This window comes from Hemiscyllium ocellatum, chromosome 10 (genome assembly GCF_020745735.1).
Source record: "Hemiscyllium ocellatum isolate sHemOce1 chromosome 10, sHemOce1.pat.X.cur, whole genome shotgun sequence".
Classification (NCBI taxonomy): Eukaryota; Metazoa; Chordata; class Chondrichthyes; order Orectolobiformes; family Hemiscylliidae; genus Hemiscyllium; species Hemiscyllium ocellatum.
In genome coordinates this window covers 25,543,297-25,561,998 of record NC_083410.1, presented here as the reverse complement: position 1 = coordinate 25,561,998, position 18,702 = coordinate 25,543,297, and the positions used below count along the sequence as shown (strand labels likewise).

General features: G+C 40.3%; 1 protein-coding gene across 1 annotated transcript in view; it reads right to left on the bottom strand.

The window, feature by feature from the left end:
- Positions 1-18,702, bottom strand: part of fmn2b (formin 2b) — a 451,369-nt gene that overhangs the window by 132,136 nt on the left and 300,531 nt on the right. Inside the window, exon 15 of the mRNA XM_060830804.1 lies at positions 10,398-10,490. Coding sequence (XP_060686787.1) covers positions 10,398-10,490 — 93 coding nt within the window. The remainder of the gene's footprint in view (positions 1-10,397; positions 10,491-18,702) is intronic.

The window sequence follows — 18,702 nt, the reverse complement described above, 5'->3', positions numbered from 1 at the left end:
AGTTATTATTTTCTCATAATTCCATATGGCACTACTATTTTAAAAGCAAGAGCAAACTGACTTTGAAGTCATTCAACCTGCAGGGGTCCTGGCATTGGAACGGTTTGGCAAAAACAATATTCAGTCTCATTCCAACAAAGAACATTTTTTTTTCTTTGCTTTTCAGAACTGAAGTAATGCTGCAACTACTTCTATCACACTGTTGTTATTTTTGTATTTGTGCAAACAGTGAAGAGTCATACTACTCCACCACATTGGTGTGAAAATAGAATGGTAAGAACATCACTGAACAAGAGGAGCCCATTAAATCTGCATTGAGGCATGGATAGGATAAATAGACAAAGTCTTTTCCCTGCGGTCAGGGAGTCCAGAACTAGAGGGCACTGACTTAGGCTGAGAGGGGAAAGATATAAAAGAGAACTAAGGGACAACTTTTTCACACAGAGGGTAGTACATGTATGCCAGAGGAAGTGGTGGAGGCTGATACAATTGCAACATTTATAAGTCATTTGGATGGGTATATGAATAGGAAGGGTTTGGAGGGGTATGGGCCGGGTACTGGCAAGTGGGACTAGATTGGGTCGGGATATCTGGTCGGCATGGACAGGTTGGACCAAAGGGTCTGTTTTCATGCTGTACATCTGTGACTCTGAATGAGCATTAAGATTTGATGCCGTTATTAACCCTTTGTCCTAGTAACCTAGTTAAAGGTCAATTTCTACTGGCTATTGTTTGGAATGTCAATGATGATAGTTTCAACTCTCGCAACAAGTCAGCCATCAGCCTGGCTCTTCTATTTAAAAGCTGCACAATTCCATTTCGAAGCCCAGGCAATATTTGAAAGCAACATATTGTTTCCACCCCCACAGCCAGAACATCATGACCTGGGCTGTTTCCTGCACAAGAATATTTTTAAAACATGGAAAGGGTTAGTAACCTGGGTAGGCCAACATTCTTCGTTGTTCTATGATTGTACATACCTGCATACCTGCTGCATTTCAAAAGTTTAGATCTAGAAGTGCCTCTGGAGTAGGGGGATGGTAGTGAGATATCAAGTGTGGGTAAAAGTGGCATTTAAATTGGCTGTTTAGACATTTTTGTTTAGCTGGTTTTAATGTGCACTTTGACCATTTCATTGCTCTACTCTTAGTGCTAACTATGCATGCCATAAAAGGTAACTATTAATTGAGATACCAATGACATCTAGGTAATAAATTTCTCATCATTTTACTGAAATTATTTACACATTTCATTAAATCATTTCTCTCAAGATTTAAAAAAATATAAACTCAAGGTTTTTTTAATCATTTAGTGCAAACAGATTTATTCCCCTTAAATTGGGGCAATAATTCTAGACCCCTTTTAGCCATATCACACTAATATGAACTACAATACTAACTGTATGAGTCATTAAGGTACAGTACCTTAACATATAAATTATCACCAATAAATTGACAGCAGCAGTAAAATTAGTGGTTCCTTAATTTAAAAAACAGAATTACCAAATTGTCAAATCAGTTTTGTACTGACCATCTATAATAGCTAAATTTCATGCAGACTCGTGCTGGCCGTGGATGGTAATTTCAGGACAAAGTGGCTGCAAACAATCCAGTTAGCTTGGTTTGAGAGTTTCCTTACTAGTGTTACATTGGACCAAATAGATCACAACAAAGCCAAAAGTGTCATTAACAGGTGCCCAGTTTTCAACTTTGTTTATTTTGAAATGGGAAAGGGAGGATACTTGCGGGCAGAACTGGGATAAAAGGATCAAGTTTTTAAAGGATTTCATGCTTTCTGTTTGCTAAGCTGGTGAAAAATTATCAGGTTGTTTTTCTTCCCAATCAGTGTGAAGGCGAACTGGGAACCTCATCGATTAGATCTGTCAAAACATTCAAAGCCCAGAGTTCAGATGGGGTGGGGGGGGGGGGGGGGGGGGGGAGGAGGAGGTGGCAGGGTTGATGGCATGACACTTCTCAGGGAAAAAAAACATTTCTGCTAAGATCAAACGGGTCATTACCTGCACACAACATCTTAAAGAGAGATGCACTTCTTTCATCATAATTCAACTGATTTCAATGATGTGCAGGTAAGGTAGACTGACAATGCTGAATTGCCCATATAGTATCCAGGGATGTGCAGGCTGGGTGGATTAGCCATGGGAAATGCAGGGTGACAGGGATAGGGTGAGATGCCTTTCAAAGGGAGAGTGTTGACTTGATAGGCTGAATGGCTTCCACACTGTAGGGATTCTATGATTCTATGTTGGCCAAAACATGAAGCTAGGCAAAGAGTTGTTCCCATTTTTCTGAATCACACTTTCTTGCCTATGTCAAAATGTTACAGTGCAAAATGTCAAGTTTCTACTGTCACTGCATATACAATCTACTGACAACAATACTTAGGAATTTGTTTTCATGGAAATTTGAAGATCAATTTGACACGTGATACAGTTAACACAACAGTAGTCCAATTCAGCAACTTTAAACCCTGTTACACTAAAAACTGGCTAAGTCTGACTATAGCTCTGGATTAATTGTTTATCTCAGAAATTTCATGTATAAATGTCAATTTTTGGGGACAAGTTACTTCACTGAAACCAACAGAAAATTAATGACCTTGGCTAAACTATCAAAGAGACTCCACGTTTACTTAAATCCACTGTTAACAAAGCTAGATTTCAAGTTAATGTCAGTGTATGCAAAAGATAAAGAGAGATCAACAACAAAGCACGTACGTTCAAGGAGCTGGTTAATAAACAAGATGTTGTGCAGTGAATTATCATAGTTACCACCATGACTAAGTCAACATTAACCTTTAACACATTCATACTGACATGATCGACAATTATGCAACGACTGAAACTTAATGCCAAGTCCAATTGGTGCCAATAAAATCCTTGTGCACATCCCTGGAACAAATTAAATGTTTCAGCAATAACAAGTGTGCCTTGGAAAGGTGAATCCGTTTTTTCTAAACTTCACAGAATGGGTGATCACTGGCTGGGCCAGAATTTATGTCCCATCTCTAAATACCCAGAGGAGATTCGGGAGTCAATTATATTGCTGTTGCACTGAAGACACATATTAGCCAGACCTGGCATGGACAGAGCTTCTTTCCTAAAGGATATTTATGAACCAGATAGTCTGCTGAGGACATGGAAGTCCTGGGCCTTCTTCAACGACACTTCCTCACCACCAGATGCCTGGAGGAAGAACACCTCATCTTCCTCCTCTCACCTGGAGGAAGAACGCCTCATCTTCTGCCTCGGAACACTTCAACCCCAGGGCATCAATGTGGACTTCAACAGTTTCCTCATTTCCCCTTCCCCCACCTCACCCTAGTTCCAAACTTCCAGCTCAGCACTGTCCCCATGACTTGTCCTACCTGCCTATCTTCTTTTCCACCTATCCACTCCACCCTCCTCCTTGACCTATCACCTCCATCCACTCCCCCACTCACCTATTGTACTCTATGCTACTTTCTCCCCATCCCCACCCTCCTCTAGCTTATCTCTCCACCCTTCAGGCTCTCTGCCTTTATTCCTGATGAAGGGCTTTTGCCCAAAACGGCGATTTCGCTGCACCTTGGATGCTGCCTGAACTGCTGTGCTCTTCCAGCACCACTGATCCAGAATGCTCCTTACTGATGCTGAGAATATTAAATGCTCTCCGTTGCAAGTAGTTATTGGGAACTGACTACAGAGTTTTTTTTAAATGAGGATGGTTACAAAAAAGGCTTATTCCTGCATTTGCACAATTGTTCAATAATTAATCTTTGCAGAATGAAAATAAAGAAAACTGATCAGATTTCAAAATAGGCACAACATCAATTTGAGATGCTAACAAAAATAAAAGTAGAAGCAAAAATGCTAATAAGTTTCTAGATTTTCCTCTTCTGAAATTGCAGAACAATTCCAGTCAGGATTGTGGTAACTGGTTGAAATGGATGATACTTCAAGAGAAGTTACTAAATTGCAATAATTTACTACTTATATCAGCATATTCAAACTCCATTCCAAGAATTAGGTGGAAGGTGTGTTTGTTTTTGCCCCAAAAGGAAGGCACATACAATTGTTATCTTTCAAATGAAATGCATTAGACAGACATCCATGAACTGTACAAGAGAAGCAAGCTAGAGTCTGGATAAGTGGTTACAGGGAACAACCAGTGAAATAACAACACTTATTTCAAACACAATTGATAGCTGCGTATGATCACAATTCATTTGAGGGAATTGCTGATGGTTTGCATATTTGCATCATTGTATTTCACGACTACTGCAAGTCCTGAAAGACAATGATCAAGGATACATGTTGCTTGATTGGACACATACAATGTACCAAATCATCCATTGACATTTCTGCCACCTCCAAAAAGACCCCATCACCAGGGATATATTTCCCTCTCTATCACTCTCCGCCTTCTGCAAAGACCATTCCCTCCTTGACTACCTGGTCAGGTCCACGCCCCCCTACAACCCAACCTCCCATCCTGGCACCTTCCTCTGCCACCGTAGCTGTAAAACCTGCACCCACACCTCCTCCCTCACCTCTATCCAAGGCCCTAAAGGAGCCTTCCACATCCAAAGTTTTACCTGCACATCCACTAATATCATTTATTGTATCCGTTGCTCCTGATGCGGTCTCCTCTACATTGCTTGGAGGCGCCCAGTCTCCCCAGAGCGCTTTAGGGAACTTTTCCGGGACACCCGCACCAATCAACCACACCGCCCCGTGGCCCAACATTTCAACTTCCCCTCCCACTCTGCCGAGGACATGGGGGTCCTGGGCCTCTTTCACCGCCGCTCCCTCACCACCAGACGCCTAGAGGAAGAACGCCTCATCTTCCGCCTCGGAACACTTCAAACCCAGGGCATCGATGTGGACTTCAACAGTTTCCTCATTTCCCTTTCCCCACCTCACCCTAGTTCCAAACTTCCAGCTCAGCACTGTCCCCATGACTTGTCTGGACTTGTCCTACCTGCCTATCTTCTTTTCCACCTATCCACTCCACCCTCTCCTCCCTGATCTATCATCTTCATCTCCTCCCCCACTCACCTATTGTACTCTAAGCTACTTTCTCCCCACCCCCACCCTCCTCTAGCTTATCTCTCCACGCTTCAGGCTCTCTGCCTTTATTCCTGAAGGGCTTTTAGCCAAAACATCAATTTTACTGCTCCTCAAATGCTGCCTGAACTTCTGTGCTCTTCCAGCACCACTAATCCAGAATCTGGTTTCCAGCATCTGCAGTCATTGTTTTTACCACATGCAATATACCACGTAGCAAAATCATCAGAAAATTTTGAAAGGTTTAAATCAAAATTTTGCAAGTTGTATTTAGTTGCATTGATCATGAACTCCATCGCAATTTTAGTTATAATTTCCTTGAGCAGGTTATAATCAAAGATATTGTTAACTAGCAATACGTTGTGGCCTACAAGACACAGTGCAGATTTAAGATTCAGGGGAAAAGGTTGCATGATATCCTTGGATAAGCATTTAAAATAAAATTATCAAGAAAGTGAAACTGATTAACCTTAAATTCTTGCTGTCAACAAACGATAATTTAAATGGTAATATATTTTTTGCTGCACAAAGTTATTGGGAGTGAATGTACCAAAGGTGGATCAATGGAGTGAAAGTAGTGCAGGACCACAACATGATGAATGCAAATGTTGTTTCTCTTCGATTTGGCCTTTAGATTAGATTAGATTACTTACAGTATGGAAACAGGCCCTTCGGCCCAACAAGTCCACACCGACCCGCCGAAGCGCAACCCACCCATACCCCTATATTTACTCCTTACCTAACACTACTGGCAATTTAGCATGGCCAATTCACCTGTGGGAGGAAACCGGAGCACCCGGAGGAAACCCACGCAGACACGGGGAGAACGTGCAAACTCCACACAGTCACCTGAGTCGGGAATTGAACCCGGGTCTAGGCCTGTGAGGCAGCAGTGCTAACCATTGTGCCACCGTGCTGCCCACAAATTTCTTGCAAATTATTCTGATGAATACAAAAACTAAAACTTTTATAAAATGCGTAAAAACCAAAAGAACTACAAACCCTGCAAACCAGAAACAAACAAATTGCTGGAAAAGCTCAGCAGGTCTGGCAGCAGCTGAGCAGAAACAAAGTTAACCTTTTGGATCCGGTGATCCTTCCTCAGAACTTACGTGGCTAGGAAAATGTTGCTTTATATACAGCAGATAGGGTTGGGGGGGAAGGATAAGGAATAAACGATAAGTAGGGATAGAGCCCAAAGAGAGAGAAGAACAGCTGGACAGACAAAGGAGTCAATAATGATCTGGCTGAGACGGTCAATAGCTGTTAATAGAGATTGTTAGTGGCTAATAATACGTAGTGTGTAATGGCAGACTATATGGTAGCAAGACCTGGTGTGTGGTGTAGAGGGCTAAGATATGGGGGAGTTCAGGGCCTAAAATTATTGAACTCTATATTGAGTCTGGAGGGCTGCAGGGTCCCTGGCTTTGTTTCCCCAATGATGAGGAGACCACATTGTGAACAGCAAATGCAATACTTCATTTTTTGCTTATAAGAATGCTCAAAACTAAACAATGTTTGCTTCTGAATCAACCACGTAGACTGCAAAATCCAGGCCTGCAATGAAGTGACATTACTTGCCAGGAATGCAAAGCAAACAGCCCACCAACTTCCATGGTGTTGATTTTACTTGTTGGACTTCAATTCCACTCTCGAGTTTGATGAAGGAATCTTTGGTGTTCAGCAGCAGTGTTGTCATGAAGCAAGCAATCAAATGGAAGAATTTGCTCAGACAGCGAACCAGAAAATAATGAGCAGGTTTCATCATTCACTTTGTTTTGCTTTGTGTAAAAAAAAAACAAAAACTGTGCAAAGGTCAGAATTGCAAACAAGATTCTAAAATCAAACTCTGAAATTACTTGCAAATGTTTGACATGTCACACCTATCAAAGTGGGTTTGCACAGCCAGAGGAATGACTATGGCTAAGCTATTATCGCAAGACTACGTTAAATATCCATGTACACTTCATACAACCTGTCATCAGTTTTTGTGCATGATTTTATTGTGGCAATAATGACACAGATATGCAAGTTCACCAATGATTTCTAAATGATTTCTATCTTGAAGGGGGCAGGAAATTATTGACAGACATGACTAGATCTCTGTATTTAACCACTTGTACAAATACTGAAGTATGTAGCAGTTTCTGCTAAATAACATCAAGTATTGCCAATTTTGTTGATGGTGCAAACACAAATTAAGGGATTTCCAAGCAAGTTTAATCCCTGGTTCACAGGACCAACACTGCATACCATCTATAAGATGCACTGCAACAAGTGATCATGCTTCCTTTGACAGACAAACTTGCCATCACATTCTCACTTACAGGAATAGGAGCAACAAGATGCATGGCAACACCATTGCCTGCAAATTCCTCTCAAAGCCACACATCAACCTAACTTGGAATTCCCACACTGTTCTTTCACTGTCAGTTGGACAAAAGCCTAGAACTCCCTTCCTAATAGTACTAAGCAAAACCAGGAAACCTCATGTACCGCAGCGGTTCAAGATCGCTGCTCACCATAGTCTTTTTAATTGTAATTAGGAAAGACTAACACAACCAACGAATTAAAATGTAAAAATAAATTAACCTCAGCTTAAGCGAAGTACTGTCTTAGGCACTGCCCTTTACAAAAGATGAAGAAAAACCTGCCTGGAACCTCTCTCCACAGTTAAGCGGAAATGGTTCAAGAGTGAGCCTTTGTCATTATGCAATTACATTGGAGATTCGGGGACTGTTCCCAAGAGGTGCAGAGCACATTTGATAGATGTGTTTAAAATCGTGAAGATTTTGAAATAGAGAGAAACTGCTTCCCCAATGATTAAAGGATTAACAAGTGGCTGCAGATTTAAGGAGATTAGTGAAGTATTAAAAGTGACACGAGAAACAGCCTTTTTATGCAATTGATGCAAGGATTTAAAATTGTGCTGCTTGATGTTACCATTTCATTAAATTGGATGAATTGATTTCAACCATTTAGAACATCAAAACGGTGCCTTCAAATTAATGCTGCATTGAATTTGAATCTTCATCAGTGCCTAAATTTGAACCACAGTAGATTAGCTCAGAAATGTGATTTGCTTTTGGTCATGAACACAATAATTGAATCCTTTCTTCTTCCGCCCTTGACATTGTGACTCCAAGTATGTAAAGATATAAATTAGAATCCAAAAGTGCCCACAAAATACAAATGTTATAAGCCTCTTAGCAGTCACAGAGTTGTGGATGGAACATTTGTTTCAGGCATTCGAGTTAAATATCCAAGGGACTGTACATCCCAAATTAATTCACTGATAAAGATGGGAAGATTGTGGCTCAGAGCTGTAAAAGTGGTCTGCAAATTTTGTTTGAAACTTAATTCTGAAGCCCTTTACAAAATATTTGTCCTCCGCCACCCCTCACCACTATAACCCCACCTGTTAAAGTCCGTCTTACAATTCCTCTTAGTTACTGAGCCATGGTAATTCTAAAGGTTTGCAATATTTGTTTACATTTGGAGACGTCAGTCAAGCATGGCACCAAGACTAGGACTACAGGCTCCAGTCTGACAGCAGGCTGTGATCCCGGTCACACACCCACATACTTGATGGGCAGCTCCAAAAGTAAACAAACTTTACCGTCTCGGGGCTTTGGAAAAACGTGTTTGAAATTGAAGTAAGTTGAGGCGTTGTGGCTTTAAAGTCAATATCCACAGCAAATAAAATTACAATTAAAAAAAAATAGAATTCTGGAGAAGAAAGGCTGTCTGACAGTAGGCATGTTTAAAAACTATACATTAACTTTACTCCTTTTCAATAACTGATCTCGAAAACAATAAATTCTTCACAAAACATAGGCGTTCTGTTTTGTTTTTATTTAAATTCTCACTGCAGTGTCCTTCCATTGATCAAAGGTGACCTTGTACTCTTGTATCACAGACTGTCCATTTATGACTTAGGTGCATAAAGCCCCCAGATTGCATTCACACCCTATCCAGATGTAAAGGAGTGCTGACATGCCATTTGACTACAATGGCACATTGCTATGATCAGGTATAAACCTGAAACTGAACAGTGAAAACAACAAAAATGGCTTATTCCACTCAAGTATAATTAGGTAACACATGAGGCTCAGTGTAAAATAAATACAAATGCCACTCTCTGTAGATACAGGTCCAACATGTTACTTTTGTTTAATGTTTCAAGGACCTTTAATAACAGCTTGAACAAAGACTTTTTAAAAATAACATTCTGAAAATCATGCAGGCATCAGATAAACACCCTTTTCTTCGAAGGTCTCAGAAGTCCCCTTTTCCAATGAGACCACTTCATGTCCGAGGGTCTTGCATTTTGCCCAGTTAAGATTTCAGATGTGTCATTAATATTTCAGAGTTTAAAATTAATTGCACACTATAATTACACACCTTTGGAATGACTATTGGAAAATGCCGGATTTTGAGCAATTACTGAGTTTGGTAAAGTGATGAAGTGTTAGCGTGAAATGAAAATAAATAATTGCAACTAGAAGATTAACAAATAAGACAAAAGTAGCGAGACAAGATTACAACCATTCGTCTCAGTTTTAAAATGCTTTGTAGGGTCGGAATTCCAGGTGCCAAAGTTTGGAATTTGATTCAGCACATACCATGGAAGCCACTGCCCCACTGAAAAGGAATACCCCACTAATTTGCACACATCCCAGACTGGACATCAACATTTTTGTTCTGATTCATGATGTATCCACAAAGTGAAACTGAAATGTCAACAATCCCTTCCAAATCACTGGGCTCTCCAAATTTAAACAGCACAAAAAAGCCAATAGGAAACATAAGCACCAAAAAAGGTATTGAAAGGCCTGGATCCATGTTACCCACACGCCATAAACTTGGAAACACATGTATATACTTGACTCATTCTCTTTAAATGGCTAACTTGTCATTTACTACTGCTGTTTTGCAAATTAAAACAAGGAATTCTATGTGCTTGTAGGAGATAAATATGGAGGAGGAAAAACCTACTCCCAAGCCACTGACAAGGATCATTGAAAAAGTGTTCTCATGATTAATAGCTCAGTTATAAATGTCTTTATAACCCAATTGAAGGAAACTAATAACATGGTTATATATAGCCCAAGACAGCAGTTGAAGTTTGATACAAAGTCTTTTTTTGTTGTACATCCCAAAATCTACTCATCAGGTACCATATGCTTCCAATATATTTATGTCACTGATTAATTGTGTCACTTGGCAACTTCTGATGCCAAAACAAATATTGTCACAATTAAAATACATAATGTCACTTACCGGAGACTTTTATTTATATATAAAAAAGGCTGAACTCTATTCCATTTACCTTGATTAATGAATTCTTCCATTTTGTCTTTAAAAGGCTGTAGATGTGCTTCTGGTGAAAGACGGCAGACTGTTTCCATTTTTGTCTCGCAAACTGCAACAAGATAAAAAACTGCAATGACCAGGAAGTCAAAAGACGTTGTAATTTCTATTACTGAGATTTTGAAGTGGGCATATAGAAGCAAAGAAAGGTCACTGAAGCACTTCTGTTCAATGCTCTTCAGTACTGCGAAATAATTGATTGTTTGCAAAAAGCAATAGCGCTGTTTTCTTAAATAAAAACAGAAGTGAGCAGGTCTAGCAGCAACTGTACAGTAAGAAACAGTGTTAACATTTCATGTCCAATATTAACTTGTTCTGAAACATTAGCTCAAAACATTAACTATTTCTCTATCTATAGGTGATAGAAGACCTGCTGAGTTTCTCCAGCATTCTGTTTTTATGTCAGATTTCCACCATTTGCAACATTTTGCTTTTATTTGAATGCTGATTTCTTCAACTAATTTCAACCTTGAGGTCAAAAGAAAAGAAAATTATCCCGCATCAATTGTGTAGTCAAGAGATTTGCTTTTATAATTAAGTGGTGCAATAATGGAATGAGAAGAATTACTTTATTCAGCACTTTCAGGACTAGATGGCAAATTTCTTGTTTTTTTAATCAAGAATCTTGAGGGATGGTCAATGAAGAACATGCCAAAGCCCAATAACTTCATACAAATAGATTTGATTTCTCAAATGTTTATAATGTGCTTCAGCTTTTTTTTTTTACATAATTTCAAGACAATCCAGAAAAGACCAAATGAGAAGAGCTCTTTCAAAATGCACAAGGAAATGCATCATCTGATAGCAGGACAGCTGATAGCAATTGCTGTTACTTAGGCACAGTCTTGTTTATAGGTTTTTGTGCAGTCAGTATTGCTCAAACATACCAGGTATTTGCCACAACAAGGAAGGCATTGCAACTGGGAACTGGTTGAGCATGACAACCTACTGAGCATCACCTTCAGCAAATCAAATTTGAAGGACTGCAAAGTTCACAGTTAGTAAGGTACCAGAGTCTGACTGGATCATAGGGCTGCTCTCTCGTTAGAGAGAAGGGGAGGTGATTGATGATGGTTTAACCAGAGGGGCACCACATCCCAGGTGAGGGAAGAGATTGAGGAGCACAATCCTTCATGGTAACCTCAACCGTTGTGGGAACTGAATCCATGCTGTTGGCGTCACTCTGCATTCACAGCATAACGCTGTCCAACGAAGTGCATGAATTCAATGTCAGCTCAGGTACAGAAAGAGAATGGGAGAAGGAATGACAGGGACAACAGAAAATTGGAAGAAAAAAAAAGTACAAATTTTAGACCATTGCATTTTCAAAATTTTCAGCAATTGCATAAGAATGAGACTCCATACCTATAACAGTTAAATTTCATGGCAAAATGTAACACACATTATAAAATCACTTATAAGACTACAAGATTACAGCATGGTTGGTTACTACCAGCCACAGAAAGACACAGTCATTATACATCATTTAAATATATTTTAAATGGTGGTACAGAGAGACTTTTTTTTAAAATAAAAGAGGAAACAATGGCCTAGTGATATTACCACCAGACTATTAATCCAGAGACCGAGGTAAAAGTCCGGGGACCTGGGTCTGAATCTCGCTGTGGCAGATAGTGGAATTTGAATTCAACAAAAATCTAGAACAACAATCTAATGACGACCATGAATTCATTGCTAATTGTCAGAAAAACCCATCTGGTTCACTAATGTCCTTCATGGAAGGAAACTGCCATCTTTACCTTGTCTGGCCTACCTGTAATTTCAGATCCACAGTAACATGGCTGACTCTTAACTGAGGAATAGGCAATAAATGCCAGCCTAACTAGCAACGTCCTCATCCTGTGAATGAATGTTTAAAAAAGTGCAGAAGCTAACAATTGACAAAAATAAAGGGGACTGCTTTTGAATATTTGCATTAAGTAATCAATCTGTCCCATGCATGAACCTGCAACAGCACTGTGCATCTATTATGGAGAGTACCACTAGCTTTAATCTTGGGTAAGTTCACAATGACCTGAGATACATGGTTTAACAGAGAATCATTTGAATGTTTACAAATATCTAATGAAAAATAATTTTCTCACTTTTTCCTTCATGGATCAAAAACTGAAAGCATGTCCTGTGAAACAAATCAAGATATTTCTTTGCACATAACAGCAGCATTAAGTACCGAATGAAACATTTATGATTTATAAACCACCTCAACTTACTCCACAGTCTCAGGTCGCATTTAATTGCCAATATACAAATACAAATAGATCTTCTGTGGTATTGTTTACAGAGAGGCAAAGGTGAAACATTTGAAGGTTGGGGACAGTTCTATATTGAGAGATGAAAGTTGTGTTGAGATGCTACGTTTAACCTCCAAGGATTTGTAATGCTGTGCAAATCTATTTTCAGTGAGCAAAGCATTTGAGTATTTCTGAGAAATCTAATTGTTAGGATTCTACTTCAGGCAGACAAACGAGGAGATATGCTTCAGAAAAAGAGACGTATGGATTTGTTTTTTAACCTGATGGACCTTTTGTGCGCTCACTGAACAGGAAATTACAATTTTCTCATCAACGCCATGTGCATCATTCTGTCTACACTGAGCAAAAATGTAGCGTTTGTGAAAGTAACAGAGCTCACTTAACATACATACATGATCATGCAAAATGTTTAAATGTACTGCATCAAGCACAACAAAGAAAGCTTTGAAAGATCAGTGATCATGATTTTCTTTTCTCAAATGAGAGTTCAATACTCCGATATCCTTCTACTGCCCAATATATTTTGGAGATTATCATGTGTTTTTTCTTAAAAGGATGTTTCCTTCACTAGAGTGCATCATTGTGAGTAGGAGACTGAAAGGGTATGATAGATCAACAGCAAGTCTTAGCACACTCCATAGAGTAAGCTGAAATCTCCAAGTTGGTTTGCATTCTGTGAATTATGCTGGTGAGTCTCTTTAGACAGCTGGCATAGTCGTAGCTTCAGTAAATCCCTTGAACTTGAGCCCTGGTTTCCCCAGAGAGACACAAACCTCTGACACACAACACCATCAGAAGTACTTCAAATACACAAAATCTCATGACTTTGTATCCAGAAAGAAGGTAAAAGCAGTTGAAATGACACAGCATAGACCCATTCTCCCATAGCTCTTCTGATGGAATGCCATCCTACCTTGCCTCTAGAAGCTGACAGTCACATTTGGACTCATAAGAGAAAGTGAGGACTGTAGATGCTGGAGAGTCAGAGTCAACAAGTGTGGTGCTGAAAAAGCATAAGTCAGACAGCATCCAAGAAGCAGGAGAGTTGACGTTTTGGCATAAGCCCTTCATCAGTGATGTGAAGAGGGAAGGGGGATGAGAAATAAATAGGGTAGCGGGGAAGGTAATAGGCGAATGCCAGTGGGGATAATTGTGATTGATTGGTGGGGAGGGTGGAGCAGACAGGTAGGACAGGTCAAGAGGGCTGTACTGAGTTGGAGGGTTGGACCTGGAATGAGGTGGGAGAGGGGAGATGAGGAAACTGGCGACGTTGATACTGTGTGGTTGAAGAGTCCCAAGGTGGAAGCCAAGGCATTCTTCCTCCAGTTGGTGGGTAACTTTTCGGCCCAGGACTTACCCGTCCTTGGGGGAGCGTGAGAAGAAGTTGAAGTGGTCAGCCACAGGGCGGTGAGATTGGTTGGTACTTGCATCCCTGAAATACTCCATGAGTTGGCAGTATCTCTCTCTAATGGTGGCGTCCAAATCCCCACCTCATTCCAGATCTACAACTCCAACTCGGAACCATCCTCTTGACCTGTCCCATTTGTCCATCTTCCTTCCCACCAACGTATCACTACTACCCCCACCTGAATCCACCTATCACGTTGCCCCCTAGACCCAGCCCCACCCCATATTTATTTATCAACCCCCTCCTCCAACATTCCTGATGAAGGGCTTATGCCTGAAACGTCAACTCTCCTGCTCCTTAGTTGCTGCCAGACCTGCTGTGCTTTTCCACACCACACTTTGGCAACTGAACTCAATTATTACCTGAAATGGTAAAAAGTTGCAGCATGCTGCTGTACAGAGGGACCTGGGTGTCCTTGTGCATGAATTACAGAGGGTTGGTCTGCAGGTACAACAGGTAATTAAGGCGGCAAATGGGATTTTTTCCTTTATTGCTAAAGTGATTGAGTTGAAAAGCAGAGAGGTAATATTGCAGCTGTACAAAGTGCCGGTGTGGCCATTCCTGGAGTACCATGTGCAGTCTTTCTTTCCTTAATTGAGAAAGGACGTACCGGCAATGCAGGGGGTGCAGAGGAGTTCAACTAGGTTGATTTGAAGTTGAGGGGGTTGGCTTATGAGTAGACTGGGATTATATTCATTGGAATTCAGAAGAATGAGGGGGATCTTATAGAAACACATAAAATTATGAAGGGAATAGATAAGATAGAAGTAGAGAGGATGTTTCCACTGGCAGGTGAAACTAGGACAAGAGGACATAGCCTCAGAATTAGGGGGAGCAAATTTAGGACTGAATTGAGAAGGAATTTCTTCACACAGAGGGTTGCTAATCCATAAATTGCTTGCCCAGGGAAGTAGTTGACACAACTTCAGTAAATGCTTTTAAAGCTACGGTAGAGATTTTTTGAAAAATAAAGGAATTAAGGGAAATGGTGAGAGTGCGGGAAATGGAGCTGAGGCCATGAAAAGATCAGCCATGATCTTATTGAATGGTGGAGCAGGCTCAAAGGACCAGACAGCCTTCTCCTGCTCCTAGTTCTTATGCTCTTATTATGTTTTAAATTCAAAGATTTACAAAGTTAACAATTCATAAGCTAAAAAAAAGTATGTTTAAAAGTTGAAGGCTGTTTAACATTAGCAATAGGAGCATTATTCATCACTGGTTCCAGCTAACCTGGGTGGTGAATTGCTGGCAAGCCTTAATGCAATTGAACAGATCAATTTTTGACCTGTAGACCTCCAGGCATATGGAGTAGGATGTTCCAAGGGATATTGGGATTTGGAGTACAGGATATGCTTTTTTATTCCTCCCTCCTCCCCCCTTTCCCTGCTGCTGCTCTGTTCTGAGAAGGAAGACATTGTGAGTGAAAGCATGATTGAGCTCAATGGACAAACAGTCATCACGTTGAAAGGCTGATAACAAGCTCCCCTCAGTGATCAATGTCAATCACGACATGCTTCAAGGTAAGCTTCAGGATGACTTGAGTATTTCCTATTAAACAGTATTGATACATGGCGCTGTAAAGTAGTGATTCACAGATTCAATTCTCATTTCTAGCCCAAGGCAGACGGATCAAAGTGATAAACACAAAGTACTGGAGATACCAAGCGTGTTTGGCAATATCTGTGGAGAGAACAATGGAGTTAAAATGTTAACTCCAGTCTGATTCCTCTCTTGCTTTCAAAGAAGAGTCAGCTTGGACTCAAAAAAAAATTAACCGTTTTTCTCTCTCCACAGATGTTGGGCAGACCTGCTGAGTTCTTCTAGCATTTTCTGTTTTTATTTCAGTTCTCCAGTATCCACAGCATTTTGCTTCTGTTTGACTGAAGACATTTTAAGCAGAGACGGAATCATTTTCCAAAAGGTTAGCTTGGTTAGTTTGGGAGATGGGGGACAAGGACGAAGAGAAGAAGTGGAAATGTCATCCAAGAAGCTCGAGTGCCCGCTGTTCATCAGGTACAAGTTGGCACTGGTAGAAAACCTGTTACTTTTACACTGCAGAGTTGCAGAGCCACACAGACTTTGATGCCTAATTTTATTGTTTTTCTAAGGTGAGTTATTTTTAAATTCAATTTCCAGTTTTTAAAAATAAAATGATTGTTCTCCCACGGTGACGTGATTTCCGGGCTGTTTGTGTCGCGGTCATAAATTTAATAAAAACAGCAGGATATAAATCTGAGCAGTATCAGATGAGCACTTTGAAAACTGGATCAAACAAGCCCACTTTGTCACAGTGACGTCAGCACAAACATTTCACTCAGTCTCAATATAACCCATCTGCAGCTACCTGCTGGGAGTCCTCAGTTTCCCAGACTAAATTCCTATCCAAAGTGTGTCGTTAGTCTGAACAAACTGCATTTAGCCACAGACGTTTACTAAACATGGTGCGAAGGCGACAGCCAGCAAGGCAAGCTTTCCAGTCTATTTACTTAGTTTGCAGTGATTTGTCTAAATGATGAACAGGGTTGCATAACCTTAGATCAATACAGTCAATCAACTTCTTTGTATGAAGATTTTCTTGAACTTTTTTTAAACAAATAATTCTACAAGCTTAATAATAAATGCTTACTTCACATTCGAATCAACAAATTATAAAAAAAATTAAAGGAGACCGGTTTGAATACAGAACTTGCCTTTGTTGACAAAAATCTACAGCAAGTTGAATTAATACAAACACAGATTATAAATATTGCACTGAGAGTTGGTACAAGCCGGGCATTTTCAGGATAGCAACCAGTAACCAGCGGAGTCATAACTATTTACAATATACATTGATGCCTTGCATGAGACAAGTGAATGCACTGTAACCAAGTTTGCAGTTGATACAAAAATAGATGGGAAGGCAGGTGGTGAGGATGACACAGAGTCTACAAAGGAATGTAAGCAGGTTAAGCGAGTGGGCAAATATTTGGCTTGATGCAGTTTAATGTGTGAAAATGTGAGGCTATGTACTTTGGCTAGAAGAATAGAGGAGTTGAACATTAAATGGCTAAAGACTGCAGAAAGCTACAACAGTGTGATTTGGGAGTACTCATGCATAAATCTCAAAAAGCTTGTGTACAAGTTCAGTAGGTAATAGAAAAGGCAAATGAAATGTTCGAGTCATGGTTATCTCCTGCACAGAAAAAGACCCTTCAGTTCATCAAGTGTCTACTAGACAAAAATAACCAGGAGAAAGTGAGGACCACAGATGCTGGAGATCAGAGTCGAAAAGAGTGGCACTAGAAAAGCACAGCAGGTCAGGCAGCATCTAAAGATCAACACTTTGGGCATCAGCCTTTCATCAAAAAATAACCACCTAACTATTCCAATCCTATTTCTCAGCACTTGGTCCACAGCCTTGTATACATTGTTCCTTTTGAAATATAGGCCAAAGTATAAGAATAGAGATCTTGCTGGAACCAAACACGGCCTAGCTGGACCACCGCTGGAATACTGTGAACAGTTTTGGGCAGTTTATCTAAGGGAACACACACTGGGATTAGACACATTCCAGTGAAGATTCACTTGCCTGATCTCAGGTATGGAGGGACTTAACGTGTGAGGAGAGATGGAGTTGGTTGGTCCTCTACTCACTGGAGTTCAAATGAAAAGAGGCAACTTACTGGAACATAAAAGATAGTTAGGGGGTTTGACAATTAGATGTGGAAAGATCATATAATCAAATAAAACCTGACACCAAGTTGAAAGAGGAGATATTAAGAGAGATTATGAAAACTTTATCATTGTTTTACGATGATTCTTAAAACTAGGAGAGGGGGAGTGGAATCAACAAAATTCATTCCGCGAATTCAAGAGCTCAGAGCCTAGTGGCTAACCACGGGTAGGGCAAAAGGAATTGGAGAGGTACAAGTAGTCAGAGCTGGAGGAACAATGTTCTTGGAAGACTGGCGATGGAGGTGGTAATGGCAATGGGGTAATGTACAGGCAGCACTCAGTACAAATTAAAGGTTACAGGGAATATTTTGAAAGAACTGAAGTTTTCAAGTGGTCAAAAAATGTAAGCCTGGGGACTTGCATTGGAGTAAACATGGTCTCAGCAGACAAAAGGCAGGAATGTTTTTCAACTGTCTTCATGTTTTTGCAACATAAAAGAATAACGAACAAAGAAAATTTACAGCCAGGAACAGGTCCTTCGGCCCTCCCAGCCAGAGCCGATCCAAATGTACTGTCTAAACTTGTCGGTCAATTCCTAAGCATCTATATCTCTCTTCTCCCCATCTACTCCTGCATCTGTCCAGACGCATCTTAAATGAATCTACCATGCCTGCCTCTACCACCTCTGCTGGCAATGCATTCCAAACACCCACCACCCTCTGTGTGAAGTACTTGCCCCGTGTATCCCCCTTAAACTTTCCACCTCTCACCTTGAAAGCATGACCTTTCATTATTGAATCCTTCACCCCGGGAAAAAGCTTGTCTTATGAGTGTATACTTTTTGCTGATCACACACCTAACCACCTCATAAACCCATTCACAATGGGTTTCAATAACTTTTAAAGTAGAGTGACAAATCTGCTTTACAT